The sequence below is a fragment of the Leptodactylus fuscus genome, chromosome 4 (genome assembly GCF_031893055.1).
Source record: "Leptodactylus fuscus isolate aLepFus1 chromosome 4, aLepFus1.hap2, whole genome shotgun sequence".
NCBI classification, from domain to species: Eukaryota; Metazoa; Chordata; class Amphibia; order Anura; family Leptodactylidae; genus Leptodactylus; species Leptodactylus fuscus.
The window spans coordinates 166,695,486-166,719,005 of record NC_134268.1 but is presented as its reverse complement, the minus strand read 5'-3'; the positions used below and the strand labels follow the sequence as shown (position 1 = coordinate 166,719,005).

Sequence of the window (23,520 nt, the reverse complement as noted above, 5' to 3'; positions counted from 1 at the left end):
AATCAACGCTGGTCAATGCATTCCTATGAGAAAAAGTCTCCATATGAGATCAGTGTGGGTCTGACACCTGGCACCTCCACCAATCAGCTGTTCTCAGAGGCAGATACACTGAGACAGCACCAGGAAGCAGACAAAGCTGCTCCCTGTGTAGTGGTGGGACTAAGGTACTGCAGCTTAGGTCTTATTCAAATAAAAGGGACCTGGTCTGGCTACTACACAGAGAACAGAGCTGTCTGTTTCCTGCTTCATTCTCTGTGTAGGACAGATAATCAATGGGGTTGTCGGGTATCAGACCCCTACTGACCCTTCATATAGATCAACAATGTTTTTAGTTAGGAAAACCCCTTTAAATCATACATTTTCAGAGTAAAATACATGAAAAAAAAGTTGAGTAGATATAGATTTTATGGTAAAGAAATGACATTTTTTTTTAAATCTTTCAATGTAATAAATTTATCAGAAATATACAGATCACAAAATGGCCAGATGCACTGTCTGTAATGAGGAGAGAGCCTTCACCTACCCCTGTGTAAACATTTATATAGATCTGTACAATTTCTGTAGGAGTAGCCCCCTGTCGGGTACCAAATGTTTTTTAAGACTTATCAGCTTTAAAGTAATATTATATTTGCAATTTTTTTTTTCAGGCCTCATTTGTGTTACAGTTATATTATATTGTCACATATAATATTATATTTAATTGGACTGGATAGCATGCAGTGCATCTTATATGAAATATCACATTTTAAAAGGGGCACATATTTATTATCTGTTTAGCAAAAATGTAATTGAAAAAAAAAAATAGAATAAATACTTGGTTTTCTTAGGAAACAGCCGTCCCATCAACTAAAGAAAAGTAAAGGAGTGCACCCCTGTCTTTTCTGCCATCCTTTACTTCCCGTGTAACAGATTTATTCTCGGCAGTACAACAATAAGAGCATCACAGTGTCTCATTAGTGAAGTTAATAAAGCCTGTCATTGCTTCAGGGCCACTGGTAAAGATGGGATGCTTAAATCCCTCATGCTGACGGACTGACATTTCTTATAAGTTCAATTCCTGTAATAATTTCTTTGTGCAGGTGCTGTGTAAATGACAAATCATTGCTTCGCCGCCCAACAAAGTTAGGCTCTTTCCACAAAAACATTAGTTGCGCCATCATTTCTGGTATTTTGTGTCTTCGGCTTTGTATAATACATACATCATACTTTGCAACAAAGCCTAATGCATTATGATTCGTTTATAAAGGTATACAAAGTCTGGATGGGAAATAGGAAAGGTGCAGATATTGCAGAATTCCCCAATTACTAAAGCCAGAGAGAGCGAAAGATGCCTCTGTATCATGTGGAGACCGTACCATAGATGACGCGTGAATTTGGGGACCATTTTATTGATTTTACTTTAGTGCAGAAGTTACATGTAACCCCATACCCCACATACATACACACACACACACGCGCACACGCACGCACACACTGCCTGCTTTATGGCATTATAAAAAAAATTATTTTTGCATTTTGTTTTTGTAAAATACAATATCTCTTATAAATAATTATTTTGCACATCTGTTTATTTTTGGGTCCTTCTACTACTCCATTGACATTAAAAGACCTGCTGCAGTATATCATACCATCTATAGGTATTGTAATTACTTTTTTAGGCTAAGGCTCCATGGGATGGCCCGCAGCGCTCTTTTGAACCACAGCGGCAACGCATCCCGGTTCTTCCCGCAGCGCTTTAGACAGAAAGTTCACAGAGTTTTCCTCCTTGGACTTTCTGTTACAATTATACCTATGGGGAGACCGCTGGCATTTCCGTAGGTATAATTGACATGCTGAGATTTCAACAACACCGGTTTTGAAAATCACGCCATGTCCACACCGTGGTTTTTACTGCAAAGTGGGCATGGGATTCACTTGAATCGCATCCATTTTGCCCTTGCTGTAAAATGCCGTGATTTTACCCACCACGTTTCCATCCCATGGGGCCCTGGCCTTAATGTGGTTTGCTATATACTGTATGATGTTTCCTATATACTATAAGATGTTGTGTGGAAATTGGAAAGCAAAGAATGACGAAGTATGGACTGTTGGCTTGGTCACAATACAATGTCCTAAGTATTATGTGTTGACCGCATACTGATTTTCAGCCTTACCTTCATTTTTTACCTATTTACCTATCTACATGAAGGAATCTAAGACTGCCTTCACACGGAGTAACGCCAGGCTTGTAAAAATCCTCATTCACTGCCGTACACGCAAGTGCTGCGGAAGGCTCCCGAACACTGCCCATTCACTTCAATGGGAGCGCTCGTTACTCTGTGTGAAGGCAGCCTAAAGCTGCTTTTCTCATCCCATTGAAGGATCAACTTTCCTGTCTGCTTGTTTCTAACCTTAGTGCTGCTTAGAAAAGCCTACACACTTTGGAATATAAATGATGAACCTCATGGTTGACCTTTCGTAGTTCGGCAAAACAGTCTTAGTCTTCTTTTTTGCATCAGATCATTGTATTGTGTTATAAAGATTACATCCACATAACAGTTGAGTTATGAGTAGAGATGAGCGAGTACTGTTTGGATCAGCTGATCCGAACAGCACGCTCGCCTAGAAATGAATGGACATAGCCGGCACGCAGGGGGTTAAGCGGCCGGCCGACGTCAAAGCGGAAGTACCAGGTGCATGCATTCATTTCTATGGAGTGTGCTATTCGGATTGGCTGATCCAAACAGTACTCGCTCATCTCTAGTTATAAGTAAAAGGCAGTGAGAGTTCTGCTCTGAAGCTAACAAAATATAAATGCTTATAAAGGTGGGTTTTTTTAGGATAAATAGAAAATCATTCATGCAATGGGGTTTTTTGCCTTCCCCTGGATCAACACTGTAGGGATTGTAGGGTTATAGGTTGGATTTGATGGACTGATGTCTTCATCCAACCTCATCTACTATGTAACTATGTAACTATGTATCTGAAAAGCGACACTTTTTTTTTTCTTTTTACTGATGATCAACTCTATACAAAAGCTTTGAAATAGTTTTCAAATGTGAACATAGCCTTTATAGCACTATGGTTAAATCGGGATGTATGAGGATAGTTGCTACATTCATAGGTTCACCGCTTTATTATAAGTTTCAATAAAAAGATCCCCAAAAGCCTTTGTGCTTAATGTTTCTTCCATTTTCTACTTTCAGCTTTGATGTTGGGAATGTGTAAACTCGTGATACAGTGATAACAATAATAGCAAGTCTAGAATATTACAGGCTGGAATGAAAGTGATAGCTTATTGTCTCATGATGAGCAATACTCTCTCGCTATTCTTTTTAGATATCAAGCTATGATACCTGTGGGAGTCTGAATTTAGAAAAAAAGACTCGGTTTTGTTCATGGGAAGCAGCAGTGAAAGTTATGCATAAAGGGTCTGTACTTCTACAGTAATAATACGCAATGAGACATTCATATACCGTATAGACTTAATGAGTTTCGCGCAGCATGACGTTTCAAAACATCAATACACTTAGGTGACATAGGTCCACCATTCATCTCTTATCATTCTATTTACAGCCATAGAAAGTGTGTCTAATATATTGTAAGCTATCATGATGATACCCACTGTTACCTAATGTTCCTTCTTTCAGTTTAAGGCAAATACAAGTAGTTAGATAGAAAACATTGCAATATGGAGAGGAAAGTAAAGTACAAATACAGTATGTTATGTATCCATGTAATCTATAGTGACAGGTGTAGGTTGGAGGTTATAGGCCTTAATGATGCAGAATACTGGTGTATTCTTATGGAACAGAGGATACTTTGGGTCACATCAGGTACTTAGTTCGCTTCTAACTGCTACAGTTTTGTTCAACATTAAAGGAGCTGTGTAACCAAAGACACTTGAAGGGGTCTTTTGGGGCCATTGTGTTTTTTTTAAACTGATGACCTATCCATGCGATAGTTTATTAGTATCTGATCGAAGGAGCTAAGTTACCTGGACCTCACACTGCTCAGCTGATCCAGGGCCAGAAGTTACTGCACAGGCACCGGTATGGGTGTAGGGATGCAGCGCTATCCACTGTATAGTGGTGATGCAGGGATATGATAGCACTGTGTCTATTACTTTCAGCCCTGTCCTGTGTAGTAGCTTCCAGCAGTGAGCGGCTGTATCAGCTGTCCAATCAGATACTGATGTCCTATCCTGAGGAGAGTACGAAAAACCACCTTGGGGAAGGACAACCTGCCAGCAAATCCTTAGAAGTGAATTGAATGTTGGTCATTGAGGTGCAGCAATGCACAGTAGCTCACTGATTAGCACTGTAGCCTTAGGGTTCATTCACAAGTAGGAAAATGGTGAGGAATTTGATGTGGAATTTCAGCGCTGAAAAGCGCTAGCAGAAAAAGGAACCCATTGAAGTCAATGGGAGGCTTTGAACTAATTGAAGTCAATGGGAGGCTTTGAACCAATTGAAGTCAATGGCAGGCTTTTTTATTTCAGCGCTGAAATTCCAAACCAAATTCCTCACCATTTTCCTACTTGTGAATGGACCCTCACACTGCTGGAGTCCGAGGTTTGAATCTGACCAAAGGCAATATCTGAAAAGAAGTTTGTGTGATCTCCCTGTTTACTGCGATCATCTCCTACACTACAAAGACATATTGATATGTAATGTAGACTGTGAGCCCTATATGGGCTATTGCTTGGCATTGGTGCTGTACAAGTACCCTAAATAAATTATAAAACTTTCAGGGGAACTCTTGGTCCCTGTTATGCTGATCACTGGGTGTCTCAGTGGTAGGACCCCCTACAATTTGACACTTATTTCCTATCTTGTGGGTAAAAGAAGTATTTCTGGAGTACAACTGCTTTAATATAGGTGGATTTATCTTGTTAAGATCTCCAGTTTTATCCAATATAATCCAATATTGTGACATGTTTAGAAAAATGTTCAAAGGCTGCAATTCCCAACACGATCACTGGGTGGCCACACATAGACATATATATGCACAATATCATTTTCTGATGCAACATTTCAGCACAATTTTTTTTTGTAAATTTTAGTGTCTCAAATAACTAATCATTTTGTAAACTATATACTAGGCATATCCAGAGAGGAGGAAAGGTAAGGAAGTACACATCTGTACCTTCACATTCCCAATAGCTATGGTCCTGTAGGTATATACTATATCTAATGGGGCAATGCAGCTGATGTTGGTAGTCAGTAATGGTGAAATTATGGTTGTACTATAGATTATATTATCCGGACACTGTAACTTGTTCTGTGACTAGCGTTTCCATTATCATTTGTCATCAAGGGTGAATCAAACATAACAATTTGGGCAGACTAGCATATATGTGATCCATAAGCCATTTGGGATTAAACCATATGATAATACACTGTAGCCGACATGTGAGGGGAACCTGCTGCTAATATTATAGTGTTGCTCTGGCTAAGATTATTGGGTCCTATGATTAATATAGTGTATGCACCAAGCTGGGCTAACTAGTTGCCATTAGTGTTAATGAGAAACATCTACATTAAATAAATCAAACTAGAACCAACATTTAACATTATTACTTACACATCTAAAACTATAACAATCCGTCTATTAGTGGTAAGAGTTTCTTACTTGTTTTGACACTGTATTTGATAGCGTTCCGGCAATGTTGTAATAACTTCTGGTGAGGTTCTCCAATGTCTTTTATATTTACATCTAGAAGTTTCTTAAGTTGTTCGGGATCTCTCCATTCACAGACCTATAACAGTAAGGAGAATAAGTTGTGCCATCATACTATGTATGTCAAGACAGTTATCAGACATTGATTTTACTTACAAACTTTGGCAAATAAAACATTACATTATCCATTATTCAGACCTCGCGGACTAGGCAATGCATTGTGAGCATTGCGACATTGCTATTTTCAGTCCTTGCATTGTTGTATAATGTCTGGCCCAGTAAGGTGGTCAGCCTGTAGGCAATATATACAGAGAGATGGCAATACTGGAGAGGCTATAGTAGTGTACATAGAAGAAAGATGGGTAATGTAACATGGAGACTGACCTGAGACAGAGGCAGGGGTATGCAAGTGTTTACTGAAACAGATCAGAAATTGTGACAAGTAATCCCATAGAATGGAGGTTTGTCACCTACTCGACATTCATTTAAAGTTTGCTCCATTGACTTCTATGGGAGTTATAAAACAGTCTGGCAGACAGACACAGCTATTTCCAAAACTCCGCTAGATGTGAATCAGTCATTTCTTAGCATTGGCAATTGTGGGAATCATAATGTTACCCATATTAGTTATCACCCATTTTGGTTAGAGAACGATATTGTATAACCAAAATAATGTAGTTATTTAAAAAACAAATGAAAAACACAATTTATATGATATTTAATAGCTTGTTACAACTCAATAGTAAAGACAATGGGTTTGATGAACATTCCTGACAGCAGTCAAAGACATGACATTGCAGCAAGCAGCACCCCTGGGCTATATGTCAGCAAACTGAATTATATGTGCGATTGGGGAATAGAGTCATGGGATTGGTATGGGATTAGATTGTACCATTATGTTAATACAAATCAAAATAGAATCTGTGCATTAAAAACTCTGTGTAACTCAATATTAAATCAGAGGCAAAAGAGGCTATGGCAAGAGCCCATTACAGTGTGTGTGTCATTTTAAGGACAGAATTTTTAAGGCACAGTCCCATTCATTTAAATAAGAGCCATATGTTACATCTTCCTTAAACTTGAGCTGGATTCTTCCTTTGAACTTAATGTAAGCATGGAATCTATGTATGGAATCTGACACTAGTAGGAAGATTTCTGCAGTCATTTATTTCATGGCGGGTCCAACTTACTCTAAGGAACCATACATCATATATTCACAATAAATCTGTGTGCATCAGGCCTAGCAGAGCGTTACAGAAAACATATTTCTATATTTCCAAGCAATGATATTTTGGAAGTGATTTAATACTATCAGCACATCATGAGAGTTGTATCTTTCCCCTGTTCGATGTGGTCAATACTAACCAACAGGTAACATGTCCAGTTCATGAATTTGCTTTAGGCTAAAACAATGGCAGTTCGGTCCTGGTCAGAAATAGTTATAAATGAGTTATGTTTGGCTAAATTCATCTTGAATGTCATATTTTTCAAGAAAACTGTTGTAAACTTTATTAAATATGACAGTGTGGAACTTTTTACTGATATATAGGTATACATATAAAATAAACCTAAATGGGCTATGTTGTTTCAGCAAACGTTGCATAATTGAGTAATGTAAGTGATTATAAGAAACTTCATATGTCTTAATGTAAATCTAAATCTAAATATGTATGTAATATATTTAATCTGAGATAAATGACCCTGTTTCCCTACATCTGCTAAAATAACTTCCCCGTGAAAATTCCTGCTACATCCATCTTGAGAAGCTTGGAAGGTTACATGACTCAGAATACTTGTGTTTGTAAAAGTCTATGGAGAGGGGAGGGGAAGAGTAAGCCGGAAGTCGGTCGATAAAAGGAGGAAGAGTCACTTGGGCTCTTGCACATGATGAGACCTGTTGTTGAGAAATAATCCATGTTTGGTCAGTAGGACCTGGACTGTACTGGGCCATGTGTATAGGAGTCCTTGCATCATAGTTAGTTAGGATACAGTGAGCTCCTGTATGGCTCGATCACTACAGCAATAAACTTATGTCACATCATTAGAGATGAGCGAACACTAAAATGTTCGAGGTTCGAAATTCGATTCGAACAGCCGCTCACTGTTCGAATGTTCGAATGGGTTTCGAACCCCATTATAGTCTATGGGGAACATATACTCGTTAAGGGGGAAACCCAAATTCGTGTCTGGAGGGTCACCAAGTCCACTATGACACCCCAGAAAATGATCCCAACACCCTGGAATGAGACTGGGACAGCAGGGGAAGCATGTCTGGGGGCATAAAAGTCACTTTATTTCATGGAAATCCCTGTCAGTTTGCGATTTTCGCAAGCTAACTTTTCCCCATAGAAATGCATTGGCCAGTGCTGATTGGCCAGAGTACGGAACTCGACCAATCAGCGCTGGCTCTGCTGGAGGAGGCGGAGTCTAATATCGCTCCACACCAGTCTCCATTCAGGTCCGACCTTAGACTCCGCCTCCTCCAGCAGAGCCAGCGCTGATTGGCCGAATTCCGTACTCTGGCCAATCAGTGCTGGCCAATGCATTCTATTGGCGTGATGAAGCAGTGCTGAATGTGTGTGTTTAGCTCAACTACACCAGTGGAGTAGTTGAGCTAAGCACACAGATTCAGCTCTGCTTCAATCAGCGCTGGCCAATGCATTCTATTAGCTTGATGAAGCAGAGTGTGCACAAGAGTTCAAGCGCACCCTCGGCTCTGATGTAGCAGAGCCGAGGCTGCACAAGGGTTCAAGCGCACCCTCGGCTCTGATGTAGCAGAGCCGAGGGTGCACAAGGGTTCAAGCGCACCCTCGGCTCTGATGTAGCAGAGCCGAGGCTGCACAAGGGTTCAAGCGCACCCTCGGCTCTGATGTAGCAGAGCCGAGGCTGCACAAGGGTTCAAGCGCACCCTCGGCTCTGATATAGCAGAGCCGAGGGTGCACAAGGGTTCAAGCGCACCCTCGGCTCTGATGTAGCAGAGCCGAGGGTGCGCTTGAACCCTTGTGCACCCTCGGCTCTGCTACATCAGAGCCGAGGGTGCACAAGGGTTCAAGCGCACCCTCGGCTCTGATGTAGCAGAGCCGAGGCTGCACAAGGGTTCAAGCGCACCCTCGGCTCTGATGTAGCAGAGCCGAGGGTGCACAAGGGTTCAAGCGCACCCTCGGCTCTGATGTAGCGCTTGAACCCTTGTGCAGCCTCGGCTCTGCTACATCAGAGCCGAGGGTGCGCTTGAACCCTTGTGCACACTCTGCTTCATCAAGCTAATAGAATGCATTGGCCAGCGCTGATTGAAGCAGAGCTGAATCTGTGTTCTTAGCTCAACTACTCCACCGGTGTAGTTGAGCTAAACACACACATTCAGCACTGCTTCATCACGCCAACAGAATGCATTGGCCAGCACTGATTGGCCAGAGTACGGAATTCGGCCAATCAGCGCTGGCTCTGCTGGAGGAGGCGGAGTCTAAGGTCGGACCTGAATGGAGACTGGTGTGGAGCGATCTTAGACTCCGCCTCCTCCAGCAGAGCCAGCGCTGATTGGTCGAGTTCTGTACCCTGGCCAATCAGCGCTGGCCAATGCATTCTATTAGCCCGATGAAGTAGAGCTGAATGTGTGTGCTTAGCACACACATTCAGCTCTACTTCATCGGGCTAATGGAATACATTGGCCAATCAGCGCTGGCCAATGCATTCTATCATGAACTGAGTTTGCACAGGGGTTCTAGTGCACCCTCGGCTCTGCTACATCAGATTGCTACATCTGATGTAGCAGTGCCGAGTGTGCATCAGATGTGTAGTTGAGCAGAACTGGCTCAGCACTGCTAAGTCTCTGCATTCGCATAGGAATGCATTGGCCAGCCTTCGGCCAATCAGCGCTGGCTCTGCCGGAGGAGGCGGAGTCTAAGGTCGGACCTGAATGGAGACTGGTGTGGAGCGATCTTAGACTCCGCCTCCTCCAGCAGAGCCAGCGCCGATTGGCCGAATTCCGTACTCTGGCCAATCAGCACTGGCTAATGCATTGTATTGGTGTGATGAAGCAGTGCTGAACTTGAACTTGAACCCTTGTGCACCCTCGGCTCTGCTACATCAGAGCCGAGGGTGCGCTTGAACCCTTGTGCAGCCTCGGCTCTGCTACATCAGAGCCGAGGGTGCGCTTGAACCCTTGTGCACCCTCGGCTCTGCTACATCAGAGCCGAGGGTGCGCTTGAACCCTTGTGCACCCTCGACTCTGCTACATCAGAGCCGAGGGTGCGCTTGAACCCTTGTGCACACTCTGCTTCATCAAGCTAATAGAATGCATTGGCCAGCGCTGATTGAAGCAGAGCTGAATCTGTGTGCTTAGCTCAACTACTCCACCGGTGTAGTTGAGCTAAACACACACATTTAGCACTGCTTCATCACGCCAATAGAATGCATTGGCCAGCACTGATTGGCCAGAGTACGGAATTCGGCCAATCAGCGCTGGCCAATGCATCCCTATGGGAAAAAGTTTATCTCACAAAAATCACAATTACACACCCGATAGAGCCCCAAAAAGTTATTTTTAATAACATTCCCCCCTAAATAAAGGTTATCCCTAGCTATCCCTGCCTTTACAGCTATCCCTGTCTCATAGTCAGAAAGTTCACATTCTCATATGACCCGGATTTGAAATCCACTATTCGTCTAAAATGGAGGTCACCTGATTTCGGCAGCCAATGACTTTTTCCAATTTTTTTCAATGCCCCCGGTGTCGTAGTTCCTGTCCCACCTCCCCTGCGCTGTTATTGGTGCAAAAAAGGTGCCAGGGAAGGTGAGAGGGGAATCGAATTTTGGCGCACTTTACCACGCGGTGTTCGATTCGATTCGAACATGGCGAACACCCTGATATCCGATCGAACATGTGTTCGATAGAACACTGTTCGCTCATCTCTACACATCATCACTGTAGTGATCAGACTGGTCAAGACCTCACTGAATGATAACGGATTATGATGCAGTGACTCCTATGCACACAGCTCAGATCAGTTTGGGTCCTACCACCCCCACAAGGACCATTTCTCAGGACCCTAGGACTAAATAGTAATTTTCATCATCTCCAAAGCACTTTATTCACATCAGTACATGGCAGCCCTTCCATATTTATGCTCTTCATGGACCTTGGGATGAGAGAGATACGCTTATGGAACAGATTAGCTTCTGCTTACTGTATATGGCAGCGAGTCTCCATCTACTAGCTCACCAACAACAACAGTCTCCAGATATAGCATGCAGAGGGGAAAACTGCAAAATCCTGCAGATTATATGTAGTGTTGAGCGATTGGGATCGGAAAAGATCGGATTCCGATTGGCAATCGAGTAAATTTCACGATCACGATCGGAATTCCGACCCGATCTTTTGCAGCGGGATCGAGATCGGAGGTTATTTCAAGATCGGCTCAACCCTAAAAGTGACTTTTCACATAGAGAAGCATTGACTAGGGTTGAGGGATCGGAAATGATTGGATTCCGATCAGCGATCGAGCTAATTTCACGATCGAGATCGGCTGGAAAATGATCGGAAATCGGATTTTAAAATCGATCTTGAAATCTCAAGACCGGGTCAACCCTAATTATATGTCATCCAATGACCAGTAAGTGTATTACACTTCATACACACATAATAAAAGCATATCCTGAAAATTTTCAGTAAATGATATGTACTTTAATATATAATATGCATCAATGTTATGCCATTAAAGCACCCTAAAGGCAAAGCAACCAAACAAAATCTGATAACACAGGGTGTATGATCCCAAATCAAATGTTTAATTTGTTGATTAATAAACTATAAAAGCAGAAACTATTATACAAATATAGTTGTACACACCATTAGGAATACACGACAAGCACCATAATGAAAGACTCATTTGAACAATATTTCCCTGGCTTCCTGGAAACTTGTGCCAAATTAGATAAAATTTTCTCCTTTATCATGGATTTTTTAAACATTTAATATGGCTCATTTAGCACACAGAGTAGGAAAAAATATATGCGAGCTATCCATCCTTCTGCTGTTTTACACAAAACCATTAAGCAAGCTAGTAAACTGTAAAAGCTTGCCTAGAGCAAGCCAAAGAGCAGAGCAAGAAAATCACTATGTACAAATGGAAAATAATTGATGATGATTGAACAAGATTGCTAACCATAAAATGCAAAAATTTACTTTGATGAGTCTACTTAGTAGGAGTAAATGAAATATTGTGAGAATTAACTAACAATTTTGTTTTTACTTAGGGGTTGTAAAACGGCAACTCTTCACTGGAAGACTAGAGCTTGACCATCTAACGTGTATGGCGGTGTCCTAACTTCACCTCAACGACAGACTTGATTTCATCAATGGCATTTGTTGGGAGAAAGACAAGCTAGATATGTTGGGTTTTAACAAGCCTAACCCTTTTGTTTTAAGGGTAGACAAGTCGATCCCTCTCCACTGTTTAGAACAGGGGTCAGAATTATTAGTAACTTTAAGCAAGCCTTGCTTTTAAGTCCATTATATACTTTGTATACATGTGAATAGCTCACATGCCAAAAGGTGTCCTACGCTTTCAATAGCTGACTACTCTGTTCTGTAACAAACTGTCTTATTTCTTGGCATCACAGATTTGTCCCTCTCCTAAATCTCCTCATACTTCAGCAATCATACTTTTAGTATCTTTCCCTTATCTACCAACTTCTCATCTTCTCTCTATTGATGTCCCACAAAACACTGTCCTAGGACCTGATGTCCAGAGCTTAAGTGCGTCTATCAACTATTTCCTCCTCCTTCTTCTCTTCCTACTTTCTAAAGCTGAACATGGATAAAACAGAACTTATAATCCTTCCTCCAGCTCACCCAGCACTTCCACCTCACCTATCAATCACAGAAAATAACTCTACACTTATACCAGTCTCAAAACTATGATACCTTCAGGTAACCTTTGATTCTTCCTGGTCTTCTAATTCACACATTCAAACTCTTACTACTTCCTACCACATTATATCAAAAAAATCACTTATAAATGCTCTTTACTCAACCTGAAGCCTATTAAAATGCCAGTTCATGCCCTTATGGTCTCCTACCTAGACTACTGTAGCATTCTTCCCTGTGGTCTCCAAACTAACTCTCTTACTTCACTCCAATCCAACCTTACCTTTGTTGCTCATTGAATCCACCTCTCCCCTCATTTCTCATCTGCCTCTTTTTTATCAGTCCCTTCACTGGCTACCCACTGCTCAACAAATTCAATTTAATATATTAGTTGACACGCAAGACCTTCTACCACTTAATTCCTTCATACATCACCTTATCTCCCACCACCTGCCCACAAGTAATCTCTGATCTACATAAGACCTTCATATTTTCTCTGCTTGTATCCTATCTCCTCCAAAATTTGCTACCACAGTATATACACTGTCTACCAATAAGTATTTGGACACCCATGCAAATGAAGATATCTGCAGTCGTGATGTACATTACACCTTCCGCCGTTAAATAGGAAACAGCATTGGCATTAGTGCATTGGCATTAGTCGCATGCAAAATGCCACAAAGTGCAGAGTTGTCCGATTTCGAGAAAGGGGTAATTGTGGGGTACCACAGAAATGGTCGATCCTTAAGGGACATAGCAAGCGAACTGAATAACCCAAAATTGACAGTGGCCTATGTGATTACGAAGTGGAGGGTGAACGGTGATTGTCGGAATGTGCCCTGAGTTGGCAGACCCCTGAAACTGGGAGATAGAGACCGACGAGTGCTGGCCAAAGAAATCGCACCTAACCGATGGCTCACATACACCAGGAGATTCACCAGGCATCTGGGAGTATTGTGACGATCAATACCATCCGTAAGGAAGCATCTGCTGGGTTCTACCAACTATTCAATATGAATGAACGTTGTTTTTCTATTCTACCACAGCCGTCCAAATACTTATCTGTAGACAGCGTATTACCCCCCAGACCTGAAACCTTCAAATGCAACCTGAAGACCCACCTCTAGAGAATAGCTTAAAAACACAGTAACCCTACCGCCACCACAGCACCATGGAACTAATTCTCTCCCACATGTACCACATCAGCCATCTAGCTATTTTTTTTTATACTTCTTCTTCCACTATCTTAGCCCCTTCATGACTATACAACACCATTGAATCACTGATGCTCCAAAAATAAATATGAATATTAATAATTTTAGCTCAGTTTTGTAGGATTAATTTATAGGTAGTGAACCCAACCTAACATATAACACAACACACTGCATTCGGGAGAAATCAGAATTTTACCTTTTCATTGACATCGGTTGCCTTATATACCACCTCATTCATCAATATCCTAAAAACCTCTTCCACAAATTTTTCACCAGAACTGCTGTCAATTATTGGTCCATTGAGTACGACACCTTCCACAAGGACAGCGTTCTTTTTCATCCCCTTTGTCTCCTGTGGACTCGTATCAGCTGAAAAACAAAATGAGCTCAATTAGAAATAAGACTCTTCCGGGGAATTGTATACAATGCTAATAAAATAAAGTAAAATATCTTCCGCAAGGTAATAGCGTTATTATGCTTTTTATTACTCAGTAGGGGCACTATCTTGTCTAATGCATACCAGTTCAATGGAAATTTACAGTCTTAATCTCTGGAAATCAATGCAGACAGAAATGAGTAATCATAAGCATATACAACATCATGAGAGTAGTTATCATAAGATAGCAATTGTTAGTGCTAGACAGCTTTATACTTGATTTGTGAAACCAATTTTCTAAGGCTGAGCCGATAAATAAAAAGATACAACAAATAAAACAGGTTTCCTAACTGCACTTCATAGGCAAACAATTTGGTAATGTTTTAGACTATTTCCCATATTAACCTATAATATGTGTTGTAGACAGTATGGTGAATACTTTAATATGGAATGAAGTTGAAATGAGAATTTACAACTGTTTGGAAGGATGACAGGACTCCAATTTTCGCATGGCATGGACATGGGATTTGGGTACACAATCTATTGACTTATAGGGAACCTGTCACTTAATTACATGGCAGCAAACCATCAACAAACATCCTCTTAAAACTGTCTATTTTAGTTTTTTAAAATAATTTATAACATATCATGTGATGAGATCTGTGGAATAGTCATCTCAGGAGCTGGTAACAGCAGTATCCACTGGCAGCTTCAGTAAAAGAACATTGCCGCTTATTTAATTGTATAGTTCTTAGCGGCGTAGTCCCACAACAACAATATTACATATAAAAGTACTTACAAAAAAATATCCTCGTCATTCATTGGAACTAATTAGTCAAATTGTATGGAAAAAGCCCAATGAAATCTCTCTGGTTCCAATCATGTGACATGGCGTCAGAACTAGAGATGAGCGAACAGTAAAATGTTCGAGATTCGATATTCGTTTCGAGTAGCCCCTCAATATTCGACTACTCAAATTGAATATCGAACCCTATTATAGTCTATGGGGGGAAAATGCTCGTTTCAGGGGTAGGCAACGTTCGATCAAATTATACTTACCAAGTTCATGAGTGAGGGTCGGGCTGGATTCTCCGAGCAGTCTTCTCCTTGCAGCATCCCCGCCAGTCAGGACCCCAGGGAAGGCGGCATTTTTGATTATCTAAGCCAGTCCAGGACAAGCTGTCCTGGACTGGCTTAGCACCGAGCGGTGGTTTGGGGAAGCCACTGAAGCAGCGCTGCTCCAGCAGCCTCCCCTCACGCTCAGGCAGAGAGCAGGTCTTCTCCGTGCCTGCTCTCTGCCTGCGAACGGCACTAAGCCCCACCCCCTTCGCTCTGCCACGCCCCCTTCACTCCGCCATGCCCCTCTCTCCTCCCGGCTTTCCGTAGTTCGCCTTGGGCCCGATGCCTGGCAGAGTGAATGAAGAGCCAGAAGACGCCGCGGGGAAGCTGCACGGAGAAGACTTCTAAAGGTAGGAGAAGATCCAGCGTTGATTGGCCAACTGTATAGCATTTGGCCAATCAATGCTGGTTCTGCATCGAACTTTTACATTCGAATAGCGAGTGGTACTCGATCGAGTACGAGTATTTCCATACCATAGTATTCGATCGAATACCTACTCGATCGAGTACTACTCATTCATCTCTAGTCAGAACCAGAATGGAAGTTGAAGTTGGCTACAAAGTGTTGAAACCCTCCATGGAAAACTATTTTTATAACTATGATGGGATTTACAAAATTACAGTGTAACAACTTTGAGAGGACCACCCAAAACTACATTTAAAGGGGACCTTTTAAACCCACTAAGGGTCAGTTCACATGGAGTTTTTTGCATGCGGATTTTGACTTGGAATCCACCTCAAAAATCGACCTAAAAAAAGCTTCCCATTCATTTCAATGGTAGTCCCTAGCAGTTTTTTTTTTCACTAGCCATTTTTTCCCATTTGTTCCATTTTTTTTGGCGCTTTCACTGCTGTATAATAAATGATTACACTCCTTCAAATTATTGGTGTGTGCAGAAAAATGTATCTCCCTTAGCCATTTTTTCCAGCTGTGGAATGAAAAAAGCAACATGACCTATCTTCAGGCGGATTCCATGGCTGAGTCAGCCCCCATCGATATACTTCTATATTCTTGTACTGTAAAAGGGAGTGTTTCTCACTGGCCAATAGTACTGAGCTAATAGGCCCACCTCTCTGAAACTGCAGTGATATCAGTAGCCGAAACTAATGGCACAGATATCTCTGGAACTTAGGTATGTTCCTGCGGTGGTATATGACACTCCACATCTTAGAGGACTTGAAAGGTCATCTTTAGGAATGGTCTTTTGAGAGTGGTCTTAGATTCAAAATATATATCAAAATGAAAAATCTGTTATAGAAAATCTATGGACTACTTTTCAACCTGATACAAGCCCAACTTGGCCAGGAGTGACTCTGAATTTTTGAGACTGTGTTGGCAAATTAGGAACAGTCGGCAACTATGTCCCATAGAACCTCATAATGACCTCCCCCTTGTCAGAATTCTTCTGATGTCTCCTGTACTCACATTCATTATTTATCAATGACAACACTTGGCTTTGTTGACTTCTTAAACATCCCAAGGGGGAAAAAAAAAAGAGTAACTATGATATACGGTGAAAAAAATGGTGGTGTATTCTTGACGTTTTTGATGTGACAGGATAAATAAGAGTTCTTTTGCTTTTTTAATATTTTGACTATCTGAAAGGAGGAAATAAATCTAATCCCTACCTGCACTGTGTGTAAACATGTGTCAGCGCAGCGAAGCTGTAAAGCGACGGTGTTTCTCTGAGACGTCTCATATCACACACATTAACCCTTTCATCGCCTGTGATTTATTTATTTTTTATGAGTTTGTATCTTAGACAGGAAGATCTGTTTGAGTTATAGTCTAAAAGCTGGCAGAATCTAAAGACGCCGCGACAAGACCAGTTTCATTTATTTCCTATTTAACAATGTGAGAAGTAGTGTTAAATTGAGCAGTGAAATATGAATAGAGCAGAGTGAAGTCATACGCTGGAACTTCAATTATGTAATGTAGGATTAGGAACACTGATACATTATCAAAAGGAAATGGGCTAAGCCAAGGATTTAGGATTACCAACAGCAAGGTGAGTTCAGACGTTTAATTCTTTTTAACAGCATTACCACAGAGGGCACTATCTAAGAAGATCATGTGAAGGAGGCGTGCGACTGATAAGGACATCTCAGAAGGAAAACAAACACAAGGTTATAGGATATGATATACAAACACTCTATCTATCTATCTATCTATCTATCTATCTATCTATTTATATTTATACATAATCATAAAACAAATAAATCAGAATTATAATGTATTTTAGGCCCGGTTAACATCTGCATTCGGAATTCCGTTTGGTAGGTCAGTTGGGGACCACTCGAATAGAAACCTATATGCATAGAAAAGAGGTTACCTGGAAAAACACGCGGACCCCATAGACTATTATGGGGTCTGTGTGGTTTCTGCTTAGTTTCCGCACAAAACATGCAGAGAGAAAAATACTGCTTGCAGGACTTTTCTCTCCGCATGGTGTTTTCCCAGGTAATCGCTTTTCTATGCGTATAGGTTTCCATTCGGGTGATCCCCAAGTGGATTCCCCAAGCAGAAACCCGAATACAGATGTGAATGAGGCCTAACCTAGGTTTAGACTTGGAAGGTTGAAAGTGACCATTATATTGATATTGGTATTGTTAATATGTAAACGATGAGGGTTTCAGAAAAGCTTTGGTTAGGAACTTCTGTATTAAGGGATAGATAAAATATCATTAACCCCTTAATGACTTAAGATGTGGTGTGACATAAAATATATAAGCAAGTGGACTAAGATGCAATAAGATGTTCAAGGTGATAACCCAATAAATAGCAGCATTCATAGATATCTCCAAAGAGTCTGGCAACCTCAAAGAAACCCAAATAGGCCACCTTCTGATAACTCAAGATTTTACCATGTGCCTATATAGTGTTAAAACAGATGAGCGCAGAATATATATCCACTTTAGGACTCTACTTAGTCTTCCACATTATTCGGGCACTAGGATTGAGCGATCGGGATGGGAAAAGATCAGATTCCAATCAGCAATCAAGGAAAGTTCACGATTGCGACCGGAATTCTGATCCCGATCTTTTTAGGCGGGATCGAGGTCTCACGTTAGTTCCCACAATGCTTGGCTGCTGGCCAATCATTGTGGATAAAGCTAACATTAGGGTTGAGCGATCGGAATCAGAATAGATCGGATTCCAATTGGCAATAGAGCAAATTTCACAATCGCAATCAGGATCGGCTGGAAAATAATCGAAATGATCCTGAAATCTCAACCCTATCGGGCATTACTAACTGTATATATCTACCCTTTGTTGTATTTGATAACAATTTGAAAGCAGTAAAATAAAATCTTGTATGAGAATCATCTGACCAAAAGCTGAAAAAAATCTGTATGTTCCAATAACCGGTCTTTTTTCTTTCACTTGAAAAGACTTGAGAATGTGTTTGTAGCGCCAGTGTTTTGCTACAGAAATGTTTTTACAGAAGGCATCCCCATATATGTAACAAGATGCCATTTTTGTATTCCACGCAGTGCTGTTCACATTCACAGGTAATCTTGTCCTTCCCTCTGCTGATATTATTTTTTTTTTTTAACAGAGACGAAGACTGTACAGATTTATTTTTGTTTGTCTGCAGAACCTAGATATATGCTAGATGACAGGTATGCTGACTGCCTTATTTTAATCTTATTTCAATCCATGCGTAATATCCTAAATCCATACCAACAGCAATCTCAATTTTCACAGCCCTTAGGATCAGGGAAATTGACCTGGCATTCACCAATAACAACTAACAAGGCAAAACAAAACATGCAAAGCAGCATCATAATATAATAAAACGCAATGTCAATTGGGATATTGTGTGCTGACTATATATACCAGGATTTGCAATGAAGTCATAGGTTAAATGGGTTGTCCTATTAAAGACTCATGAAAAATATATAAATGATAAGGATTTATTTTCTAAACTTAAAGCAAGAGCACCAAGTAGTGTGTAGGTCATTACCACTCAAAGGCAAAATATAAGGAAGGGGCTAATAGGCTTCTCACCTTAGGGGGTTGTGTTGATAACACAACCAACTAAATAGGCAAGATGGAATGTCAACATGACAACGGATCGCTGCCGTCCCTGTGTATCACCAAGCTGAAGGTGTACGGACAATGCAAATATTCGGACCAATTCACGAGGACTGCGCAGATCCAGAACTGATATAGCACAGGACGGAATAAAGATTTTGTGTCATATCAGTTCTGGATCTGCGCAGTCCTTGTGAATTGGTCCGAATATTTGCATGAAAAAATTTCAAGTCATTGTTTCACCTATGATATTGGCAACTCCAGGCTATAATTTTGATTGGTTTTGTCTAATAATGTCTTAAGATTAGGAGCATCCTTCTGCCTCCACATGAGGGGTATTAATTAATACTTTAGTGGTTATAATAGGAAAGACAGGCAGGCAATTTCTATCCAGATGAAAAGTGGATGGAGTTCTGAGTCCATTCAATTTGAGAGATGTATATTTTGTTCATGTTCCCCTCCACATCTGCCAGAAAAGCCTTATTCTGTGACAGTAAACATGGGAAGAATATGCAAATCTGTCTTCCATGATGTAATCAGGAAGTCAGTGCCTCAGTCATGCAGTCCAATAGAGAGAGCTCCCTGAGGATGTGCAAGTCTGTCTTCCATGATGTAATTAGGAAGACAGAGTCTCAGTCATGCAGCCCAATAGAGGGCGCTCCCTTTAACATCATGCTCAACCTTCCCAGAGGCCTTTGCTTGCAATGATGTGGGATTTTACCAGGTACATCATGGAAGACATATTTGTATATTCTTCCCATGTTCCCTTGCACAGTGGAGCGCTAATGGCTTAATAAGACTCCACACACCTAAATGGTGGTCTCTCCCTATGAAGTGATGATATCCCCCTAACTCTGTGACAGTGGTACCAGATAGTTGAGGTGGTACCAGGTATTACATTGCACCTTCAACAGCAATAATTGGTTGAGGGACCCAACAAGTGACTTATACTGAATTAAAAGAGCACATATGTCTACTTGAATGTGTATGCATTATATATATAATTATTTAAGGAATCCAAATCTCTACAATGGCCCCTATGCAACTCTATTAAAAGCCTAGTTGGCATCAGTGCCAAGAAGAACTATCAGAGTGCTGTGTTGGCGAGCCTTATATGGAGAGTTCTTTTCTCTCCCCTGAAGGCAACAGATCGGCATATTCCTAGTGTATGAGGGGCCAAGAGAAGGGACTGAATTTTTATGCTAAGATTTTCACCCATAATTTCAGGCCGATGTTCATTATGGAAACACGACTGTACGTGCTGCACAAGTTGTATTTTCAGCAGGAACCAATAATGGAAATAAAAATCACATGTAATGAATATACTGGTGTATATTAGTCTGTCCAGCAGAATGTATAGTAATGTGTTACATACAGTAGATGTTTTGCAATTTATATGTTAATGAGGATGACTGCATTAGGTATACATATGCTAATGAGCTAAGCATACCCCTGTTATGTTAGCCATATGTAGATAGCTGTCAGCAGACCAAACAGCTACTCCTCCTGACGACCCACATGTATGCTTTCTTGACTTAGCCAAGCATGCATGTCTTCTCAATAGGGAGAGGTGAGTACATCTCTGCCAGTCACCTCACACCTTATCTCCTCAAAAGCAAAAGGGTTGATCATATTAAAATATACCTTTTCAATCCACCCTTGTCCAATGATTTTGTAATGTTCTAATATTAATATGTATTTTTTTTATGTAGATTGTGAGCCCCATATAGGGATCACAACATACATTTTTTTTTCCCTCCTATCAGTATGTCTTTGTAGTATGGGAGGAAATCCACACAATCACGGGGAGAACATACAAACTCCTTGCAGATGTTGTTCCTGGCAGGATTCAAACCCAGGACTAGGCGCTGCAAGGATGTAGTGCTGACCACTGAGCCACCATATTAATATGTAATTTAAGACTGAATACATATTGAGTTTCCAGCAGACCCAAGCTGTATTCTAAAAGCTTTTGTACTCAGCTATCTATTAACAGAATGCAGGTTGTCATAAGCAGCCATCACTTGTTCCACTTCTATTTCCCTCTCTTTCCGTATATTTAGGTTTGAGTCCGATGGCCATAGTATGACTGTAATATAGTCGTAGATCCTGTCCTGGCCACAGATCTAATGATTTAAACTAGGTGTATCAATTAAAATCTATAAGTTCAGGTCATTAGGAACGAACGCAATCGGGGCAGAATTTGCGGCTGCAATATGGTATATGTAACACAGATATATTATGGTGGTGTGAATGCAGCCATAGTTTAGTTTTGTCAGTCCTGAAAGCAGACAGCCTAATACTTCATTATGATAAGAATTGCTTAACATTCTCTTTCCTATTATTATGAAAGCTATTATACAGTAGATAATATAACCACTTCATGACACAGGGATGCTCGGTCAGCCTTTGATTTAGCAGGTTTTTCTCATTACAGTGATTTATGGCAGATCAATCTGCAAAGGGGCTTCATAAATATATCATATAACGCTGATGAATCTGTCCCATTGTTTCATAGTTGTAAGCCCTCTTCTGTGACTCCCAGTTGCTGCAGCCTTCTTCAGTATAATAGGACAGCACTAGGAGGCACTATTCTCCTTCTGTCTTCTCTCTCGGATTCTCTGTGTTTTCTCCCATTTCCCAGTCCAGCTCATATTCTTGGATTGTACCTGTCTGCAGTCTCAGTAACTCCCCAAACTGCAGTCGATAAGGCTCTTCAAGCTCATAAAGCCACTCTCCTACATGACCCAGGGCAGCGCCACCGGATGTCTTAAATTACGTATTGAATAATAAGTAAAGGGCAAAGTCAATGTAAGCTGCAAGATTAATAATGGCAATTTTCTGAATTTTAATATATCTAAATCCACAGTTTTATATCAGAGCACTTAGCCAGAAAATGAATTTCTTTTTGTCAAATAGGTTATATGGCAAAAGCAAATATTCCAGAAGGCCCATGTCTAACCCCGCTCAGCAGTTAAATGCTGTAATTATTACAATCTTTATAGGAATCCTACAGTCGGGTGAAGTCTAATTAACAATCCAGGAATCTCATGTTTTCACTTTGCTTTCTCCTTGCAGATATCCAGAGCTGTTTCGCCTCAACCCAATATTTAGCAGAACGCACTCTGTTTCTCTGTGTCTATCATCCATTTGCTTTTGGATAAAATTCAATTCTGTATCTTATTTGACCTTATTTTTGTATGCCTGTCAGACACGGGTGCCAACTTTTTCCTGAGAACTGATTATTTCTCATAGCCTAAGGTACTGTCAAAAAAGCAACGCACACAAATGCTTTCATCTCTATTCCCTTGAAGCAGCAATGCTAATCACATGACCATTTATAGACTTGGGCTTGAGCAGGTAACACTACAGTAGACGAAAACATGTCATTCATACTCCTCACATAGGACAACGGACTGCATCAAAGGTTACAAAATCTGAAACCAAGTGTCCCCACTGGGAACCGCCATGTTTTCTTAACTGAAATGACTCTAAATCTTATTTTGTTTTCCAGACACATGCACAAAGACACATATATACACACAGTGGGGGGAATTTATCAACCCAGATATAGCTGTTTCCATGAGTAGAGGGGTGTAAATATGGTACATTCTGGCGCAAAGACTTTCCTGGCAGTCAGTATAAAAACGCTGGATCAATGTATCCTTAAAATCTCGAACCCATAACCCGTAATATTGTTCTGATCAAGAAAGACATCCAGGCCCTCTTTGAACTTGCTCAATGAATCCACCATCACCACGTGCTGGGGCAGAGAGTTCCAGCGCCTCGCTGTTCTTACTGTAAAGAATCGGATGGTCTCTGTCATTCTGTTAAACTCCTAAATGCCAAGGTAGCTGTTAACTCCAGCATGTAAGTGGATCTGAATTATCCAGATGTTGCAGTAACTGTCAGGTACACTCATAGTGCAATGTTCATATTGGGGTACACCTCCAAGCTGGAGAAAGGGGTAAACCTTTTCTGATTATTGTCCAGTGTTACATATTGCTTGGCTTCATTTTTCTACATGAGGTCAGCATCCGTGTGCAGCTTTTCTAACATTGCAAATGAGATTGTAATTGATAATTAATCATTTCAATGGCAAATGTAACATAAATAATGGCTTATGTATATTTGTGGTCAATGTAGTATTTTTTTTTTATTTTTTAAATTCATTATTATAACTAAGTAACTAATCTTTTAAGCAGGTCATATCTGTAATACTTGACTCCCAGGCCTCAATTTTTCC

General features: G+C 40.8%; 1 protein-coding gene across 1 annotated transcript in view; it reads right to left on the bottom strand.

Moving 5' to 3' along the window:
* Positions 1 to 23,520, bottom strand: part of GADL1 (glutamate decarboxylase like 1) — a 163,073-nt gene that overhangs the window by 117,303 nt on the left and 22,250 nt on the right. The window contains exons 2-3 of the mRNA XM_075271331.1: positions 13,937 to 14,109; positions 5,614 to 5,740 (exon numbers count right to left, since the gene is read on the bottom strand). Of these exons, the coding sequence (XP_075127432.1) occupies positions 5,614 to 5,740; positions 13,937 to 14,109 (300 nt within the window). The remainder of the gene's footprint in view (positions 1 to 5,613; positions 5,741 to 13,936; positions 14,110 to 23,520) is intronic.